This window comes from Amblyraja radiata, chromosome 29 (assembly GCF_010909765.2).
Source record: "Amblyraja radiata isolate CabotCenter1 chromosome 29, sAmbRad1.1.pri, whole genome shotgun sequence".
NCBI classification, from domain to species: domain Eukaryota; kingdom Metazoa; phylum Chordata; class Chondrichthyes; order Rajiformes; family Rajidae; genus Amblyraja; species Amblyraja radiata.
The window spans coordinates 20,005,248-20,023,348 of NC_045984.1; the positions used below are offsets into that span (position 1 = coordinate 20,005,248).

Consider the following 18,101-nt stretch of genomic DNA (forward strand, 5'->3'; position numbering starts at 1 on the left):
ATGCTGCCTGACCCACTGAGTTACTCCAACACTTTATTTTTTTATGGGTAAACATGTGTTGGTTACAGAATCAACCACAACACCTCAGTGTTTCTACTCCGGCAAGCATGCACACGGGACAAACACAAGGTCCATTTTATTCCATTTACATTTGGAACCAATCAATCCTCAAAATGGATTAAAGTTTAAATGCAGAAAAATGTTTACACTATGCAAGCAAATATGATAATGGAAAACACAAGAGTGTTTATCCTTCAGTGCTCTGAAATTATTGTTGTTTGTGAAGAACTTTCAGCATAAAAGCAGCCTTTGGAGCTAAACTCTGTTCCAGGTCAGTGTCTATCTCCATATGAACCACCATCTAGTTCCATTACTCCATCCATACCAAAAATGTTAATTGTTTCCTGAGGGCACTGTAACTCGCTACAGTACAGTCCACGGGTGCCTCTTCTCCGGTTACATCTACAGTGCAATCAAAGCTATTGTCCTTCCCCACCTCCTGTTATCCAATAATTCAACTGTGATAACCCATTACACTCCTGGCTAATATCAACAGTCAACACAAAATAAAATTCAAGATGCCTTGGTCTACATAGGTCCATCCTATACCAGAAGCTGCTGTTGTATATTAAGTTACTGAGATGTGTCCCTACTAGATCTGTAAACTAAGATGCATTTCCCATGAGTGAAAGGTCATCATTTTCCACTGTGAGCCAAGAAATCTCACATTGCCATTTTGAACTCCACGATTTGATCAATAAGTCGATCAATGCAACGTCCGCTTTCGAGCCTCGTGAACCTAATAGGCCATCCATTCTTACCTTTAATTGATTAGAAGCAGTTTCAAGAGGTTTCTTTGCAACATTCTCCATACCAGTACCCCTCACACATGCAGAGCAGTGAGGATCACAGGAGTCCTGCAAAAGGTTAGAAAAGTCATATTAATGACTCATTCAAAGTGAAAGGCAAGAGGCAGAGAGTAAATAAACATATGGTTTTCCATAACCTTTATCGAAACATAATCTTTGCAATGTGAAGTTTGTTTATAGATTGTATGCGTACAGTACATTTCGCTGTAGGTTGTTCTATCCATCTATCCAACCTATCCACTTCTAAAGTGCAGGTTGTTCTATCCATTTTGGATCCAGAATGAAACAAATATCAGCATAGAACGGGTCAGGAAATATTATATTTTGAAGAAAAATAGAATTACAATTTTGCTGTACATATTATTATTGTCACATGTACCGGGGCACATTGAAAGGCTTTGTTTTGCATGCTATCCATTCAGATCAGATATACAATACATAGATACAATCAATTCAAACTCAAGTACAGTAGGTAAAGTGCAAGACACAGAGTGCAGAATATAGTTCTCAGCATTGTAGCGCATCAGGTCCAGAAACAAAGTCCAATGTCCACAATGGAGTAGTGGTGAATCGAACAGAACCCTAGCTTATGGAAGGACTGTTCTGAAGCCTGATAAGAGAAAGAGAAACAGAAAGATAACAGAAAGAACAGAAACTAGTTCCCAAGTCTGGTGGTGGCATTTTCAAGATTCTGTACCTTCTGCCCGATGTGAGCAGGGAGAAGAAGGAAGGACTAGGTGAAACAAGTATTTGATTATGTTGGCTGCTTTTCCAAAGCAGCGTGAAGTATAGATGGTGTTATTGGTGGGAAGTCTGGTCTGTGCAATGGACTGGGGTATATCTACAACCTTCTGCAATTTATTGCGGTGTTGGGCAGAGCTTTTTCCAAACCAAGCTGTGAGTAACCCAACAGAATGCTTTCTATGGTGCATCTGTAGAGGTTTGTAAGAGTAATTGGCAACATGCTGAATTTCCTCAGTCTCCTAAACAAGTGGAGGTGTTGGTGTGCCTTCTTGGCAGTCTTGGCTGTTCTTGGCAGTCGTATCATTGTGGTTAGTCTAAGGCAGGTCGTTTGAACTTTTTCGCTTGTGTTCTTTGGTCCTTTCCTGCATCCAAGACAAATGAGCTGCACACGATGAAACTATCCTCCCTATTCGGCACTTCACTAAACCTTCAACACATTCTCCACCCAATCTTCATTTAATAAGTTCAGTTGCACCTTCACATCCAAATCTCTGTCACTACAATTATCCTGCCTTTCTGATTGTCAATTAAAATGTTACACCCAGAGCCTGAAGCTGATATTTAACTTTTGGCAACACCAATAAACCTACTTGAGAGAGGAATAACATAAAAATGTTAATCAACTGACCGGGAAAAGCACAATATCAAACTTGCTCATGGCTTGGACGCAAGAAAATTGAAGCAGATGATAGTGACTCGGCCCCTTAAGGAGATACAAGGAAATGTAGATGCTGGAATCTTGAGCAAAACACATATTGCTTGAGGAACTCAACAGATCAGGCAGCACCCGTGGAGGCAGACACAAGAAATTGCAGGTGCAGGAACCTTCAGTAAAACACAATGCTGGAGGATGGCAGACAATGTTTTGGGTCGGGACCTTTTAAGCCTAACCTGCCATTCAATGCAATTATGCATCATCAGCCCCAGACCTCAACTCCTCTTTTCTGCTGTTCCCCACTGTTGTCAATTCCTCAGATCTTTCATCTATCATCATTTATCTATCTATAATTTTTGCTTTTCAAATTTATATTATTTCTAGCATTTGCTGTTTTAATTTCATCTGCACTAGATTGATGTCACATCATTTGATGCCTCTAAAAGCAAACATTTATCCTTGAACACAATCCAACTTGTGACAAAGGTCAATAATGTTAATAACTCGCAGTGTCAGGCAAACGATGCCAGATTCACGTACTCTGTTGCTGAATATTTTGAAGTGACTAATGTTGAATCATATTCCATCTGCTATTATATCCGTCGAATGTCATCCCTGCACACAGCTGATGCCATTTAATCTTAAAACTAAATGACTGGCTAGTCGTCTCTGAATATGAACTCATCAAAGTAAGGAGTGTCACACAGTCTGGGACAGGTTTTCACATAGTACCTTCCATGATCTCAGAAGGTTATAATGTGATTTACAATTAATTTGATACTGCTAACCAAGGTTTCAAAGCAAATGCTGGTAAATGTGATTAGTGTAAGTAGGTAGTTGGTGGTCAGTAGAGATAAGATGGGCCAAAGGACCTTTATCTGCCTGCATGACTTTAGGGGTGGAATTCACTTGAACACTGATCTTTCATCACTGGAACATGGTATGGATTCTGCCCATGCTGACAGCATTAAAAAAATCACTCTCCAATAGCAACAGGAGCCCTACAAAATAAGGAGGCAACAAGGGATTACGATTAAAATCAAATGTACAAGTCTCCCCTTGGTCAAAATATTTACCCCCAGCTTTTGTCCACAGTCCAGTACAATGTACAATAATCTGCCCAGGACAGAAAACAAATATTTGCACTCATAAGCCCATATATGAATGTTACAAGTCTTATTATTATTATACTGTTTCTCTACAGTATACTGCAGCTGCTATGTGTTTACTTCCTCATTCAACTTGTCTAAATAAGCGTGAAGTCTCTCTGCATCCTCCTCACAGCTCACAATCTCCCAGTTTTGTGTCACTGCAGTAACAGCAATAGAACAGCTTGGCAAGAGATGGGGGTGGTTTCAGGGTGCAAGGAGCTGCAGGAACATAACGGATTCAGAGCAGAATGTTTTCTGGTCTTTCGGCTTTTTCTTGGCATCACAACATGGCTTAAATCGCTATGATTTGAACATCAAGGAGCATGTGACTATATATATAAATGGGCAAGACAAACAATACACAAAGTCTGCGATTCTCCGATTTGCAGGCATAAGTATGGAAGTATAACAAAGCAATGACTAGAGTGAGAGTCAGAGCCATTTAGTGAGGAGACCAGGCTTCACGTTCCACACAATTTCCAAAATAAAATCACCGGTTGAAAACCCTGACATATTTTCTACTTTATTAAAACTGGCAAGTAGGAAAACTGATGGACACATTTAAGCCAAGGGATGCTACAAGGAGAAACACTAAGCACAAATCACTGGCTGATCTTTGATTCTTGCTCTTTTCCATACTGGGCCATGCATTTACCAACTGACACATTTTAGTATGTATGATAATTTCAATTCCCAATCTAGTTATGTGGTTCAATTAACTACTAATTAACCATCTTCATTTCAAACCTAATTAAATTAAAGTCAAAAATGTTGGTGAGCATTCCGTGGTGCTGCTGCTCTGAACAAAACTACCTTTGTGAGCAGCATCACTACTTATACTTATACGGGCTGTGATGACGTTTTGACTTTCCACGAGTCTTCAGTCTGGCTGTACAAGAGGTACCTATGCCGACATTAGTTGGATGGAATATACACAACCTACGTGAGTTAGTGATGTCAAATCATGCACATGAAACTGAACATCTAGAACATAGACTGGAAGTCTATCCGCTACCTGAAATCAGTCACTCCACCTTCGGACCATCATGGCCGTGGGTGTGTGCCATCAACACAAGAATTTCCAAACCCACAACCATTTTCAGCTACAAGCACAAATCAACTGGCATCTGGGTACACCACATCTGCTGCAAAGTCCCCCACAAATTTGACATGGTGCCAAACTGGAAGAGTGCCAGTTGGTGCCTTAATTGCAGCCAGTTAAATATTCTGGAACTTCATCATTGCAGTGGCCCACTGACACCTTTCCTATGGCCATTAGCGAGTAACAATAACTACTGGCCTTACCAAATTCATGGACACTTTCTTCTCAGCTGTTATCAGGCAACTGAACCATCCTACCTACAACTAGAGAGCAGGCCTGAGCTACTATCTACCTCATTGGTGATCCTTGGCCTATCTTTGATTGAACTTTACTGGACTTTATCTTGCACTAAACGTTATTCACGTTATTCCCTCTATCATGTATCTGTACAATGTGAATGGCTCAATTGTAACCATGCATTGTCTTTCCGCTGACTGGTCAGCATGCAACAAAAGCTTTTCACTGTACCTCGGTAAACGCAGGGCTGCCAACTCTCATGCATTGAGCGTGAGAATCACGCATTACACTCGATTCTCACGCTGATCACAATAATCTCACGCTCAATTTTTTTTTTAAATTAAAAAAGTCACGAAAAATTCAATTCGCCCAAGGGTTCCACACTCCTCCACACTCACCAATGAGAATAACTTTCTGTTGGCTGGTTGCCCGTAAATAACAAACAATTTGATTGGCTTTAGCCCATCGCACACTATATAAAATGGCAAATTCTGCAGTGCTAATGATTTCATTTGACACTCAGCTGCTGGAAATTCAAATTAAAGCAAAAATTGTTTCAGAGATGAGTAAAAACCATGAGAGGAATATATAAGGTGAATGCAGTCTTTTTTCCGCGATATGCGATTCAAGAACTAGAAGGCATTGGTTTAAAGCAGGGCAGTCAAACTACCTGTCCACGGATGATTTGGGAAAAAAAGTTTAGTTTAGAGTCTAAATGTGAGACACGGCGGTGGTCCCAGCACCCACCCCTGAGGCACCGCTCACACCTCCCACCCTCACCTCTGGCGGCTCTGTGCCATCGGCCGCTCTGTTCACAGCCCATGGAGTTTTAACCCCGGCTCGGAGCCAGGAGCGGACCGGGTGAGTTGGGGCGTCAGTGCCGCCTCCGGAGCCGCGGGGTTGAATCTCGGGCTAAGGCTCTGCTCCGATGCCCGACCCCCGGATCACTGACACTCACCTCCCCTGGACCCCAGCTGGACACAGAGCACCTGGGCCGGCCCACATTCATGGGGGAGCGGGGGATAGAAAAGGGGGGGGGGGGGGAGGTGAGAAGGAAACGCTTCTTGTTTCTATAGTCAAAGGGTAAATGATTAATTTATTTGTGCAGAACAGTGATGGAAGTCTGACTCCTCTTACCTTGTTTCTATGTTTTTATATATATACTAGACCAAGTGCAGACCTGTTGGGTCTGCTCCCCCAACGCAGCCGTTCCCTACCCATAGCTCCCACGGGAGACGTGGTCCTCCAACTCAAGCCGTTCAGGACTCAGCAGTGCGGCTGTTTTTGAATGGCGTCTTTGAGGCGAGATGCGGGCGCCAGCAGCCGTTATGGTCGCTGGCCAGCAGAAGGCGACGAAATGAGTGAGTGGGGGGTGGGGGAAGGATTTTATTAAAAATGTGTACATAAACAGGACGAAATTTAATCAGGAGTGGATACTTGGAATGAAAAGTGAAATCTCTACCGAAATGGAAAAAATCGGGGCGTTTGTGGGTCTGGTGTTGGCATAGCAACGAATCAAAGGCTGGCACCCACAGGCTGGCAACCACAAGTCAGGCAGAAACACAGCCAGCCAGCAGCCACAGAGTTTTAATATTATATAGATATATATATGCATAGCAGCATGAATTATAATCTGATTTCCATACATGAACATACTTAGGTCATTCATGTGCTGCACCTGTTAGAGTCTGGCTCTACTGTGGAATGTAATTAGTAATGTAATTTAGCCTAAACCTATTCATACCTAATCCAATTGAAAGCATAAATGTTGCATTCAAGTGTAAATTAAAAGACTCGCTACAGTATGCACCAGATTGCACAATTTCAAGCTGAAAAATGCAAAAGCTCCCTACCGTGGGAGGGGACACACCCCCCCCCCCCACGCCATCACCCCCCCCCCCACCCCCTCATCCCCCCCCCACACCCTCACCCCCCCCCCCCACACACCCTCACCCCCCCCCTCCCACACACCCTCACCCCCCCCTCCCACACACCCTCACCCCCCCCTCAGTCGCTATGCTCCCTCGTGCTGGATCGCTGCGCTTCCTCGCAATTTCTCACTCTCAACTCTCACTCAATGTTGGCAGCCCTGGTACACGTGCTAATAAACTAAACTCAACCCCTTAGTTTTCTTGTTCTCATACCCATTTCTGATGAAGGGGTCTTTTCTCTATCTCCCTTTCCATAGATACTGCCTAACCTGCTGAGTGTCTCCAGCAGTTTTGTGTTTATTTCAGATTATCTAATGACTGGTCAAAGGAAAACCAGATGTTTGCTGTTTTCCTACCTGTCAGTTTTACAACTCTGAACACATTCTGGAAGTTGTTCTTCTGCGCTGTAGTTGATTTCTAGACAAAAGCAAACAAAGGAGAACATGATTGTAAACAGTCCTGGAGGTTGGAAAGTACTCACTTGCAAGGTCCAAGAAAGCACAAAACTGACGTAGGTTGATGTTGCTACTAACTATTAACTTAAACAGCCCATTCAATCACATGGTTCAAGAGATAACCTGGGAGGGAGAGTGACTCAGCAATAATAGCAACTCACAACCAGGCAAAAAAACTAAACTTTTATGTACCATTTCTAGAATAAAGAATCAAAGGATCCATCATTATGTCAAATGAGATGTACAGTATTCTGATGACTATTTTTAGCAGTGGCAAACTTGCATTTTTCAATCACGAGTCCCAATTAGGAACAACTAATCATGTCTTTTGAAACATGCCGTAATTATTGTTCAAATCAGGACAGATAATTTGAATACAGCAAACTCCAAAGGATAACAGTTTAACAATGGCCAGTTTGTTCCGTGAGATAGGTGGAAGGGTAAACATTGGCCATAAACCAGGAGCAACTCCTTACTCTACATCAAAATAATGGGATATATTCTGTCCATCCAAGGGGAGAGAGTAATTTAAATAGCCGCACATAATGTTTAAATCTGTAGGAAGAAACTGCAGATACTGGTTTACACCTAAGATAGATACAAAATGATGGAGTAACTCATGTTTAATGTTTAAATGTGCTTGGCTTAGACGTTTCATCATGTCCCAGGTTAGTGAATCAAGCACGAAGAATAACTGGTCTGCAATAAAAGAGAGACAAAAGTGCTGTCCATAAATGCAAGCTTTGGTGCCACTCCTGGTTTACAGCGCAATGCTTCAGCCCTTTCTGATAACTCTGTCAATATTACACGCAGCAGCAGTCTGGACTATGAACAAAATCCAATGATCTCACGTAAACAAGCATGGACAATGTGCTGTCAAATATTGGAAGAACATCAGGATAAGGACAGTCTTCGAATATAAATAGTGAACCAGAACAAATTACATTGCGTGTATCGGACTTTGTGCCACTGACAGAAACTCAGATTAAATAAGAAAATACTCATATATCAAGAATGGAGAGAGAATAGTAGTTGTGTTTATATTGTAGCTATTAAATCACAGAACACTTCACACCCAAGAGTTATTAAACCAGAGTAAATACGATGATCGGTATACTTTGATTTATTTAGAAAAGTACAAATAGCCTATTCTTCCTTGCTTAGTACCTGTATCACTACACCTTTCATACCAAAAACCAAGAACCAAGAAATCAATATGAATAAGCTGCCCGGGGTACATCGTAAGAAGTACTTGTTTTTATCTAGTTACTTTCATTATCAGCAGCAACTGATTAAACAAAATCTACTTTGTAACCTCAAGTCCTAATTCCATCCCTAGTTCCAAAAGTAGGGATGGTCAAAAACTGGCAATTTTCTTATCATATGTTTTTAAAAAAATATTTAAGTCATTCTGAAATGTCCTATAATTCCTTGTTTAATATACTCAGGGATAGAGCTGTTTTCAGCTATCATAAGCTAGTCAGGCAGAGTATTTAGAATCATAGAATTGTATAGCAGGGAAACAAGTCCTTTTGGCCCACCTCTTCTATGCTGACCATGATGCCGATCCACATAATCCCAATTCCCTGCATTAGGCCTGTATTCTTTTATGTTGAGCTATTCAAATGCCTGCCCAAATACCTAAAAAATTGTAATTACATCGGTCTTCATTACCACATTAGACAGCACATTCCAGATAACCATAACTCTCTGTGTGGAAAAACTTGCCTCATATCTCATTTAAATTTCACCCCTCTCACTTAAACCTGTGCCCTACATTTCGAGACTCCAATGTCCTGGGGAAAAGACTCTGACCATCTATGTCAATATAATTTTAATAACCTCCATAAGGTTACCCCAACGCTCCTCCACTCCAGGGAGAATAATCTCTGCCTTTCCAATCTCTCCTTACAACTTCAGACACATCCTGTTGAATCTCTTCTGCACTTCAGTGCTACCATAATGCACATTGCTGTAGTGTGGCGACAAGCACTGTACACAATGTTCCAAGTACAGTCTAACCAACGTTTTATATAGCTGCAATATGATTTTCCAACTCTTGTACCCAATGAAGCCTATGAAGGCAAGCATACCAAATGCCCTCGTCACTGCCCTATCTAAATATTTCTTCACCGCACTTAGGAAGTGCATTGGTGCTGATTTTCATAATTGACAAGATACGTATTCAAATAAGGGATAAATATTGTCAATAACACTTCACATGTTCCATGGCATCACAACCTTGTGACATATGATGAAATCACAGTTTAAAAGTTTATTCTAAGACAGCACCACCATCACCCAACTCCTGTGGACAGCCATGTAGATCTTGAGCTTAACCTCCTAACGCAGGAGACGAGAGTGCCATTGTCATATTAGCAACTCCATCACCAGAAAGGAGAAATCAACATGAAGGAAGAATCTTCCCATGTCCCACCCCGACTCAATCCATAATAAATGCAGCTTTGTTACACACAACTGAAGTGCAGCAATTGCCAGATAGCAACTGTACTGATGCAGGGTCCCGACCCAAAGCACCGTCTATCCCTTTGCCTCCACAGGTGCTACCTGACCTGCTGAGTTCTTCCAGCAGATTGTTTTTCTGCAGCAGCTGTCAATAATTGGCATGTGGAGGAGAAAGCAGCAATGGTAATTTGAAACAGCCCACTGCTGATGGAGAGCTGGCGTTCCAGCAGAACCATAATGAAAGTACATTCCACACATGGGACGAGGAACTCACCGAGATTCTCCTGTAATCACAGAGAGGCGCTACCATAAATAAATAATTACAGGGTTGGTTAATTCTTAGTGACAATGAGATCATGGATTTCATTTGCATCAACCACACCTATTGCAGCAATCTTGCCATTGGCAGTGTTTGAGAAGATGGCTCACCATCTGTAGGTGGTCCACGTCTGAGACATTACAGCACAGGATTACTTGCTGCTCAGTAGATCATGTGCCAGTGTTTTAAATCCTAGTCTTCAAACACAGTTTTTCCACAAGTGGCTAAAGGCTGTAGCAGCACATTCTAGGCAATGACATACAGTAGTTAAGGGTGAATTTCACTATCAATGGCCTCTTTCACTGATGGCAGGATCCTGAGGTATGTTCTCCAGGGCATCCTGGTGAATATTTATTGCCAGAGCATAATTTGTTTTATGGGGACAGGTTGATAGAGGACCTTTAATTTACAAATGTTTCAGGCACATGCGCTTATGTGTTTCAATAAATGTCAATGACTTGGAGATCAACCTCCAAACATACACATACAGGCGAGTTACTTGCATATTGCAGCTTGAAAATTGATTTGTAAACTTGATTGGAGCTCACGCAAGTTCAATAGTTTTCCATCTATTGAATTGTCTATTGCATCCCATCTATAATCAGCACATTAAAGGAAAGAAGGTAATTAGAGAGAGAATAGAGACTCCCAGAAACCAAAGCAGTTATATCTGTGTGGAACTGTAGACGATGGGTATGGTCCTCAGTGAATATTTAGATCATGACCACTAGACATAGGAGCTGAATGAGGCCATTCGACCGGAATTCGCCTCTGTCTTTACCGTGAAGAAAGACGTGAAGACTGGAAAACCCACAATCCTGTTTATATCAATGGGACGATGGTGGAGAGAGTCAAAAACTTCAAATTCCTACTGCACTTCAGTTGTGTGTAACAAAGTTGCATTTATTATGGATTGAGTCTGAGTGGGACATGGGAGGTTTTTTCCTTCATGTTGATTTCTCCTTTCTGTTGCTAATATGAATTCCAAAGGTCTTCAAATTCCAAAGGTCTTCAAATTCCAAAAACTTCAAATTCCGAAGATCTTTCCTAGACCCAGTACACTGATGCAATTATAAAGAAAGCACACCAGCGCCTCTACTTCCTGAGAAGTTTACGGAGATTCAGTATGTCAAAGAGGATTCTCCTGAACTTCTACAGGTGTACAGTAGAGAGAATATTGACTGGTTACATCATGGCCTGGTTCAGCAACTTGAACGTCCAGGAGCCGAAAAGACTGCAAAAAGTTGTGACCACTGCCCAGTCCATGACCGGCTCTGACCTCCCCATCATCGAAGGGATTTATTGGAGTCGCTGTCTGAAAAAGGCAACTAACATCATCAGAGACCCACACCATCCTGGCCACACTCATTTCACCACTGCCATCGGGAAGAAGGTACAGGAGCCTGAAAACTGTAACGTCCAGGTTCAAGAACAACTTCTTCACTTCAGCCATTAGGCTATTAAACACGACAACAAATAAACTCTGAACTACAACAGACTATTATTATTATTGCACTATAATTGTTTGTTTTTTGAGTATGTATGTATGTTTATATATATATACACACTGAACTTTCTTTTCTCTCATTCATGTACTATGTTTACATATTCTGTTGTGCTGGAGCAAGTAAAAATGTAATTGTTCTATCTGGGACATATGACAATAAAACACTATTGACTCTCTTGACAGTTAATGGAAATGTCTTGAGGGCACTCCGTGTTACGTTCGAGGAGCTACTGAATGTCCTAAGGTGAATGAAGGTAGATAAATCTCATGGGCCTGATCAGATATACAGTATGCAAGGACACTGGGGGAAGCTAGTGCAGAAATTGCAGGCATCCTGGCGGAACAATACAAATCATCATTAGAAACGGGTGTGGCATGGTGGTACAGCAGTAGAGTTGTTGTCTTACAGCGCTTGCAGCACCAGAGACCCGGGTTCGATCCCAACTATGGGTGCTGTTCGTACGTTCTCCCCATGAGCTGCGTGGGTTTTCTCCGAGTTCTTTGGTTTCCTCCCACATTCCAAAGGCGTACAGGTATGTAGGTAACTTGGCTTGGTACATGTAAAAATTGTCCTTAATGTGTCTGGGATAGTGTTAATGTGAGGGGATCGCTGGTCAGCATGGACCCGGTGGGCCGAAGGCCCTGTTTCTGCACTGTACTGGAAGACTGGAGAGTGGCTAATGTTGTGTCTCCATTTAAGAAGGTCTGCTAGGAAAAGCATGGGAACTGCAGAGTGAGCCTAACATCTGTGGTAGGTCAATTACGAGAGTATTCTGAGGAATAAGATTATATAAGCCTTTTTATAATTAGTGACAGTTAACATGGTTTTGTATGTGGGAAATCATCTCTTATGAATCTGATTACGTTTTTTGAAGAAGTAACCAGATAGGTTAATGAGGGCAAAGCCATAGACCTAGGCTTTATGGGCTTCAGTGAGTCATTTGATAAATTTCCACTAGGTTATCTGCGCAGAAATATTAGTTTGCATAAGATCCAGGCAGAGTTAGCAAAAAAAACTATTTTTTGAACTGGAGCCCTGTGACTAATGGTGTGCTTCAGGGATTGGAGCTGGCTGCATTACTGTTTATGGTTTAGATTCATGATTTGGATGAGAATATAGAAATGTGGTATCGTAGATAGCGAAGATGTTCATCATAACTTACAGCACAATCTTGATCAGTTGGGCTAGTGGTCTGAGGACTGTTTAATGGAGTTTAATGCAGATAAGTGCAAGGTTTTGCTTCAAACCAGGGCAGGACGTTTACAATTTAGGACTCTGGGGAGTTTCATTGAGTGGAGGGATCTGGGATAATGGTACTTAATTCCTTGAAAGTGGCGTCACAGGTAGATAAGGTGGTCAAGAATGCTCTCAGCTTTTTTTCCCCGTTGCCAGCCGGGCAATCAGTGCGGGATGGATAGATGGTCAGAGGGGTTGAATGGAGAACTCAGTACGGGATGGACGAGGGGGGGGGGGGGTCTGTGGAGGATGGATGGGGGGGATCAGTACAGGCTGGATGGGGGGGGGGATCAGTACAGAATGAATGGGGGGGATCAGTACTGGATGAATGGGGGTAGACAAAAATGCTGGAGAAACTCAGCGGGTGAAGCAGCATCAATGGAGCGAAGGAAATAGGCAACGTTTTGGGTTGAGACCTTTCTTCAGACTGATCCCCCCAGCGCAGGTTGAATGGGAGGATCAGTACAGGATGAATGGGAGGGGGTCAGTACAGTATGGATTGGAGGGTCTGTGCAGGATAAATGTGGGGGTCACTACAGAATGAATGGGGGGTTCACTAGATTATGAATGGGTGGATCGTTACAGGATGGATGGAGGATCAGTACAGGATGAATGGGGGATTAGTGCAGGATGAATGGTGAATCAGTGCAGGATGAATGGGGGGATCAGTGTGGGATGAATGAGGGGTTCGGTGCAGGATGAATGGAGGGGGAATCAGTAAAAGATGAATGGGTAGATCACTACAGGATAGATGGGGGGATCAGTACAGGATGAATAAGGGGATCATCACAGGATGAATGGGAGAACCAGTACATGATGAATGGGGGGCTCAGTAAAAGATGAATGGGGAGATCACTACAGGATGGATGGGGGGGTCGGTGCAGGGTAAATGGAGGGTGGTCAGTACGGGATGAATGGGGGGGGGGGGGGGGGGGTTCAGTACATGATGGATGGAGAAGTGCAGGATGAATGGGAAAGGGGGTCAGCACAGGATGAATTGGGGGACCTGTGTAGGATGGATGGGGAGTGGCAGGAGAATCAATGCGAGGTGGATAGGGTGATCAGCGCAGGATGAATAGATTGGGGGGGTAGATGGGGAGGGGAGCACAGGGGATGTCAGTGAGGACTGAATAGAGGCAGGAATGGGGATCAGTGCGGGATGGAGAGGAGGGGTCTCAGGATAAGGGGGGTGGAGGGAGGCGTACGAGAGAGAGACAGAGAGAGAGAGAGGGAGAGAGAGAAGGTGGGGAGGAAGGAAGGTCAGCGCTCGTCGGGCAACATCGCCCCGTTGCCTTGGCCGTTCCTGTCCACCGCCAAGTGCCGCCGGCAAAGGGGGAGGCGTTTGGGATCTCCTCGCCACCGCCTCCCGTCCGCCAACCAACAGCAAGGTGCAGGGCCGAGCGGTGCAGGTGCCTCAGATGGCGAAAGGAGGCCTCCCCCTCCATCCCTTGTCCCGGCCTCAGCGTGTGGGAGGGCTTGTTTTGAAAGCGGATATGGCGGAGTGGCAAGCAGCGGCCGCTATCAGGGCGGGCGAGGTGTGGGAGGAGGAGGAGCTGCTGCGCGGGCCCGTCATTCGCTTTGACCGTCCGTCACGCCGCACCCAATATCTTTGCCCCGCACTACAGCTTGTTACCAAAGATACAAGAGGAACTCTTCTAGTATCTTTGCTTGTTACCGCCGCCGACACGAAACGTCACGTTCCTTCTCTCCAGAGATGCTGCCTGACCCGCTGAGTTACTCCAGTTTTTTGTGTCTATCTTCGGTATAAACCAGTATCTGCAGTGCCAAGCCGGGCAAAATGACTCGGCGTTTAGCTTGCCCGGCAGCACTTTGGGTGGTCATTGGCACCCGGGCAACTGCTAATTTCGAGCACTGGTTTCCTCCAGGTGCTCTGGTATCTTCCACACTCCAAAGATGTGTAGATTGGTAAGTTAAGTGGGTGCTGTAAATTGCCCCTCGTGTATGGCTGAGTGGTAGAATCTGGGAGGAATTGAAGGTAGATATAATTTTTAAAAAGCGGGATTAATGCAGGATTATTGTAAATGAGTAACTGTTGGTTGGCATGGGCTTGTGTGCCAAAGGGCCTGTTTCCGTGCTCGAGCACAGTTATAATTAATAATCAGCCATCTGGCAGGATACGTCAGTGAGAGCTCGGGCACTACTTTCTTCTATTCCTCATTTGGAACAAATGGGTAATAAACAGATCTGCAACTACTCGAGCACTCATCACTTGCCGCTGCTTACCACTCACCTATGGTCACACAGACCACTGACAGCAAACTGCGCTGAAAGAAATGCAAGTCCTACTAATAAGACTCTATCTAATGAGAATCCATGAACAACAGAACCAACAGCAGGGAGTCACTAGATTGTCCATAAAATATTTTCATCAGAAACTTATAGAGGTTAGTTTCGTTTCATTTAGATACAGCTCGGAAATAGGCCCTTCAGCTCACCAACCAGCAATCCCTGCACACTAACACTATCCTACACACTCCGACAATTTACAATTATACCAAGCCAATTAATCTACAAACCTGTACGTCTTTGGAGTGTGGGAGGAAACCTGAGCTTCCGGCGAAAACCCACACTGGTCACGGAGAGAACGTACAAACTCCATGCAGACAGCACCTGTAGTCACGATCTAACCCGGGTCTTTGGCGCTGCAAGGCAGCAACTCTACTGCTGCGCCACGGTGCCGTGCCGTTCTCGGTCTCAGCAAAAGGAAGTTCAATGTGTATCGGGCACTATATTGTTGGCTAATCTCCGGCATACATTGTATCCACCAGTGTCGCACAGAGTGAATCTTTAATTAATGGTGGGCTGTCACAAGCCAATTCTTCCTTTCATTAACCTTTGCCATTGCTATTACTATTGCCCCAAGGTAGGAAAGTGCTAATTAATAATATCCCATTCTACAAACAGCCACAGTAACATCTGATTCAATGCAGCCTGTTTCTCACCAAGAAGCCAAGCAACTCAATGTCACATCTTTATACCACCTCAGGGTGTGCAACTGATTGAAGGCAAAAGTAGAAAATGGCGCCAATGCAAGTCAGAGCGCACCTGTGAGAGCAGAAACTGATATCGTCCTACGGCAATGTGGAGAGTTTTGAAAATAGGCAATTTTTTAAAAATTACAGTAGAATGAGAAGAACAAAGCAAATGCATGTGATCGGATGAAGATGGAGGAAAAACAATGATACAGATTGAAAGAAATCAGTTTTCCAATGGTTGAAATTATTTTCTATAAAACTATGGGCAGGAGGAACAGAGAAATCCCCCCTTAGTTGGTTCCACACTGATTGGATAAATCCATACTGCTATCTGTGTGGGTGCAGTTAATCTAAAATAATTGTTTTAAATTCATAGTTATACAGCAACAGGTCCTTCAGTCCAACTCATCCATGCTGACCTAAATGCGAGGCTATTTTACCTATTTTTGACCCATATCCATAGTACCTTTCCTACCCATGTATTTGGTCAAATGTCTTTTAAACACTCTAATTGTATCTACGTCCACTATTTCATCTGGTATCTTGTTCCATTTATATGAAAAACATGCCTCAGACCTTTGCCAGATTCTACCTTAAACCTATGGCCTCTAACTTTAGACTCCCTATCCATGGGGAAAAAACTGTGATTAGCTACCCTATCTATACTCCTCATAATTTTATAAACCTCCATGATCACCCTTCTGCCTTCTTCATTCCAGGGAAAATGTCCCAAACTATACAATGTCTCCTTAAAGTTCAAGCCTTCCAATCCCAGCAACATTTTCTGCACCCTATCACATCCTGCCTACAGCAAAGTGGCCAGAACAATATTCTAGATGCAGCCCAACTAACAAGCAAAGAATTGTAGCAAAGTTAAAAATTACTTTTGGTCATTGTAGAATGTGCATCCTAACATTACCTTTTAAATAGAAAACTTTCCTGTAACCAGAAAGGCCAAATCTGGCAAATAATCCAAAATTAAAACACTTTGCCCTGCAAAGTAAATAAGTAAAAATTGATAGTTAAAACAGATAACACCACTTTTTAAGCCCTAACTTCAATAAATTCAAAAGGCTAATTTGCACTTACTTCAAAATATTATGTAGAAAATAATTTTAGTTTACAAATTGAACCCGACAAAATGATAACAACGACTGCTAGATATACACTATTTTAAAATTAACAGGCCTGATCAGAATTCATGAAATTAAATGAACTAGATACCAGGCAATAGCTTTAAAGGCGGGTTACTTTTGCTCTCACGCGCCACCATTCTTTCTTAAAATACTGAGAACATCTGAATTACAACAACAAAATAACATGCAGAGAAGGAGAAAGAGAATCACCCTGTGGTGATCCAAAACCAACAAAACAGTAAAACACACTGTTTTAGAGGGAATGGATAGGCGATGTTTCGGTCGAGACCATGCATCATCAGGTTAAGGGCTAAGGGACATTAAAATATATGACAATTATACCAGTAAAAACTGTCACAGATGACACATCACATGTCTAGTTGAAGTCGAAAAGCGGGACCTGAAACGTCATATGTCATTCCCTGTTCCGATGTTGCTCGACCCGCTGAGTTCCTCCAGAATTATTATTTTTTCCCTCAAGATTCCCGCATCGGCAGTTACTTGTGTCTCCAAAATAAAACATTAAACATGAGAGACACAAGGAGCGGCAGATGCTGGAATCTTGGGCATAACACCAACTGCCGGACTGGAGTAACTTAGAAACATAGAAATTAGGTTTAGCGGGTTACTATCTGTAGAGGGAATGAACAGATCTCATTTCGGGTCAGAATCCTTCTTCAGATCGAAGCGGTAAACAATATTGACACGATTAAAAAAAAGTTTCGTTAAAAACCTCTACAATTTTTTTTTAAACGTGTCATTCCTAAATACTAAGTCCATTTCACTTCAAACTCCGAGACTATGAGCATTATTTCCACATTGCATGTATTCAATCTTCAGCAGAAAGTAAATACCGAATGATTGTTTACTATCAATAGGAGACGGACTTTCACTGGACTTACCGTGGAGTGAATGGGGGGTGGCACAGCTCTCAGCTCTGCCCGTCGCTGGAAGCTCAGTCCAGCATCCTGACAGACAGCTCCGGCTTACTCTGCCTGGGCGATCCCTCGGCCCTGCCACACCCACCCCTCCCTCCCTTCCCTCCCTCCCTCCCTCCCTTCCCACCCTCCCTCCCTTCCCTCCCTTCCCTCCCTCCCTTCCTCCCCTCCCCTCCCCTCACTCAGCCACACCTGTATCCTCCCCCCTTCACTCTCTCTCCCCTCCCACTACCCTGGCTCACTACCCACCTCCTCAGGACACCCTCATCCCTGCCCACCCCTCCCACAACCCGGCAGCTCTCCCCCTGCCCGACCCCCCTCACACCAGCTGATCCCCCTCACACCGGCTTCACCCCCT

At 43.4% G+C, this 18,101-nt stretch overlaps 1 protein-coding gene across 1 annotated transcript in view; it reads right to left on the reverse strand.

Moving 5' to 3' along the window:
* The window catches only part of slc25a42 (solute carrier family 25 member 42), a 36,231-nt gene extending 18,398 nt beyond the window's left edge, over positions 1–17,833 (reverse strand). Inside the window, exons 1-3 of the mRNA XM_033046798.1 lie at positions 17,708–17,833; positions 7,046–7,106; positions 822–917 (exon numbers count right to left, since the gene is read on the reverse strand). Of these exons, the coding sequence (XP_032902689.1) occupies positions 822–872 (51 nt within the window). The 5' untranslated portion in view covers positions 873–917; positions 7,046–7,106; positions 17,708–17,833. The remainder of the gene's footprint in view (positions 1–821; positions 918–7,045; positions 7,107–17,707) is intronic.
* Between the last annotated feature and the right edge of the window lie 268 nt (positions 17,834–18,101).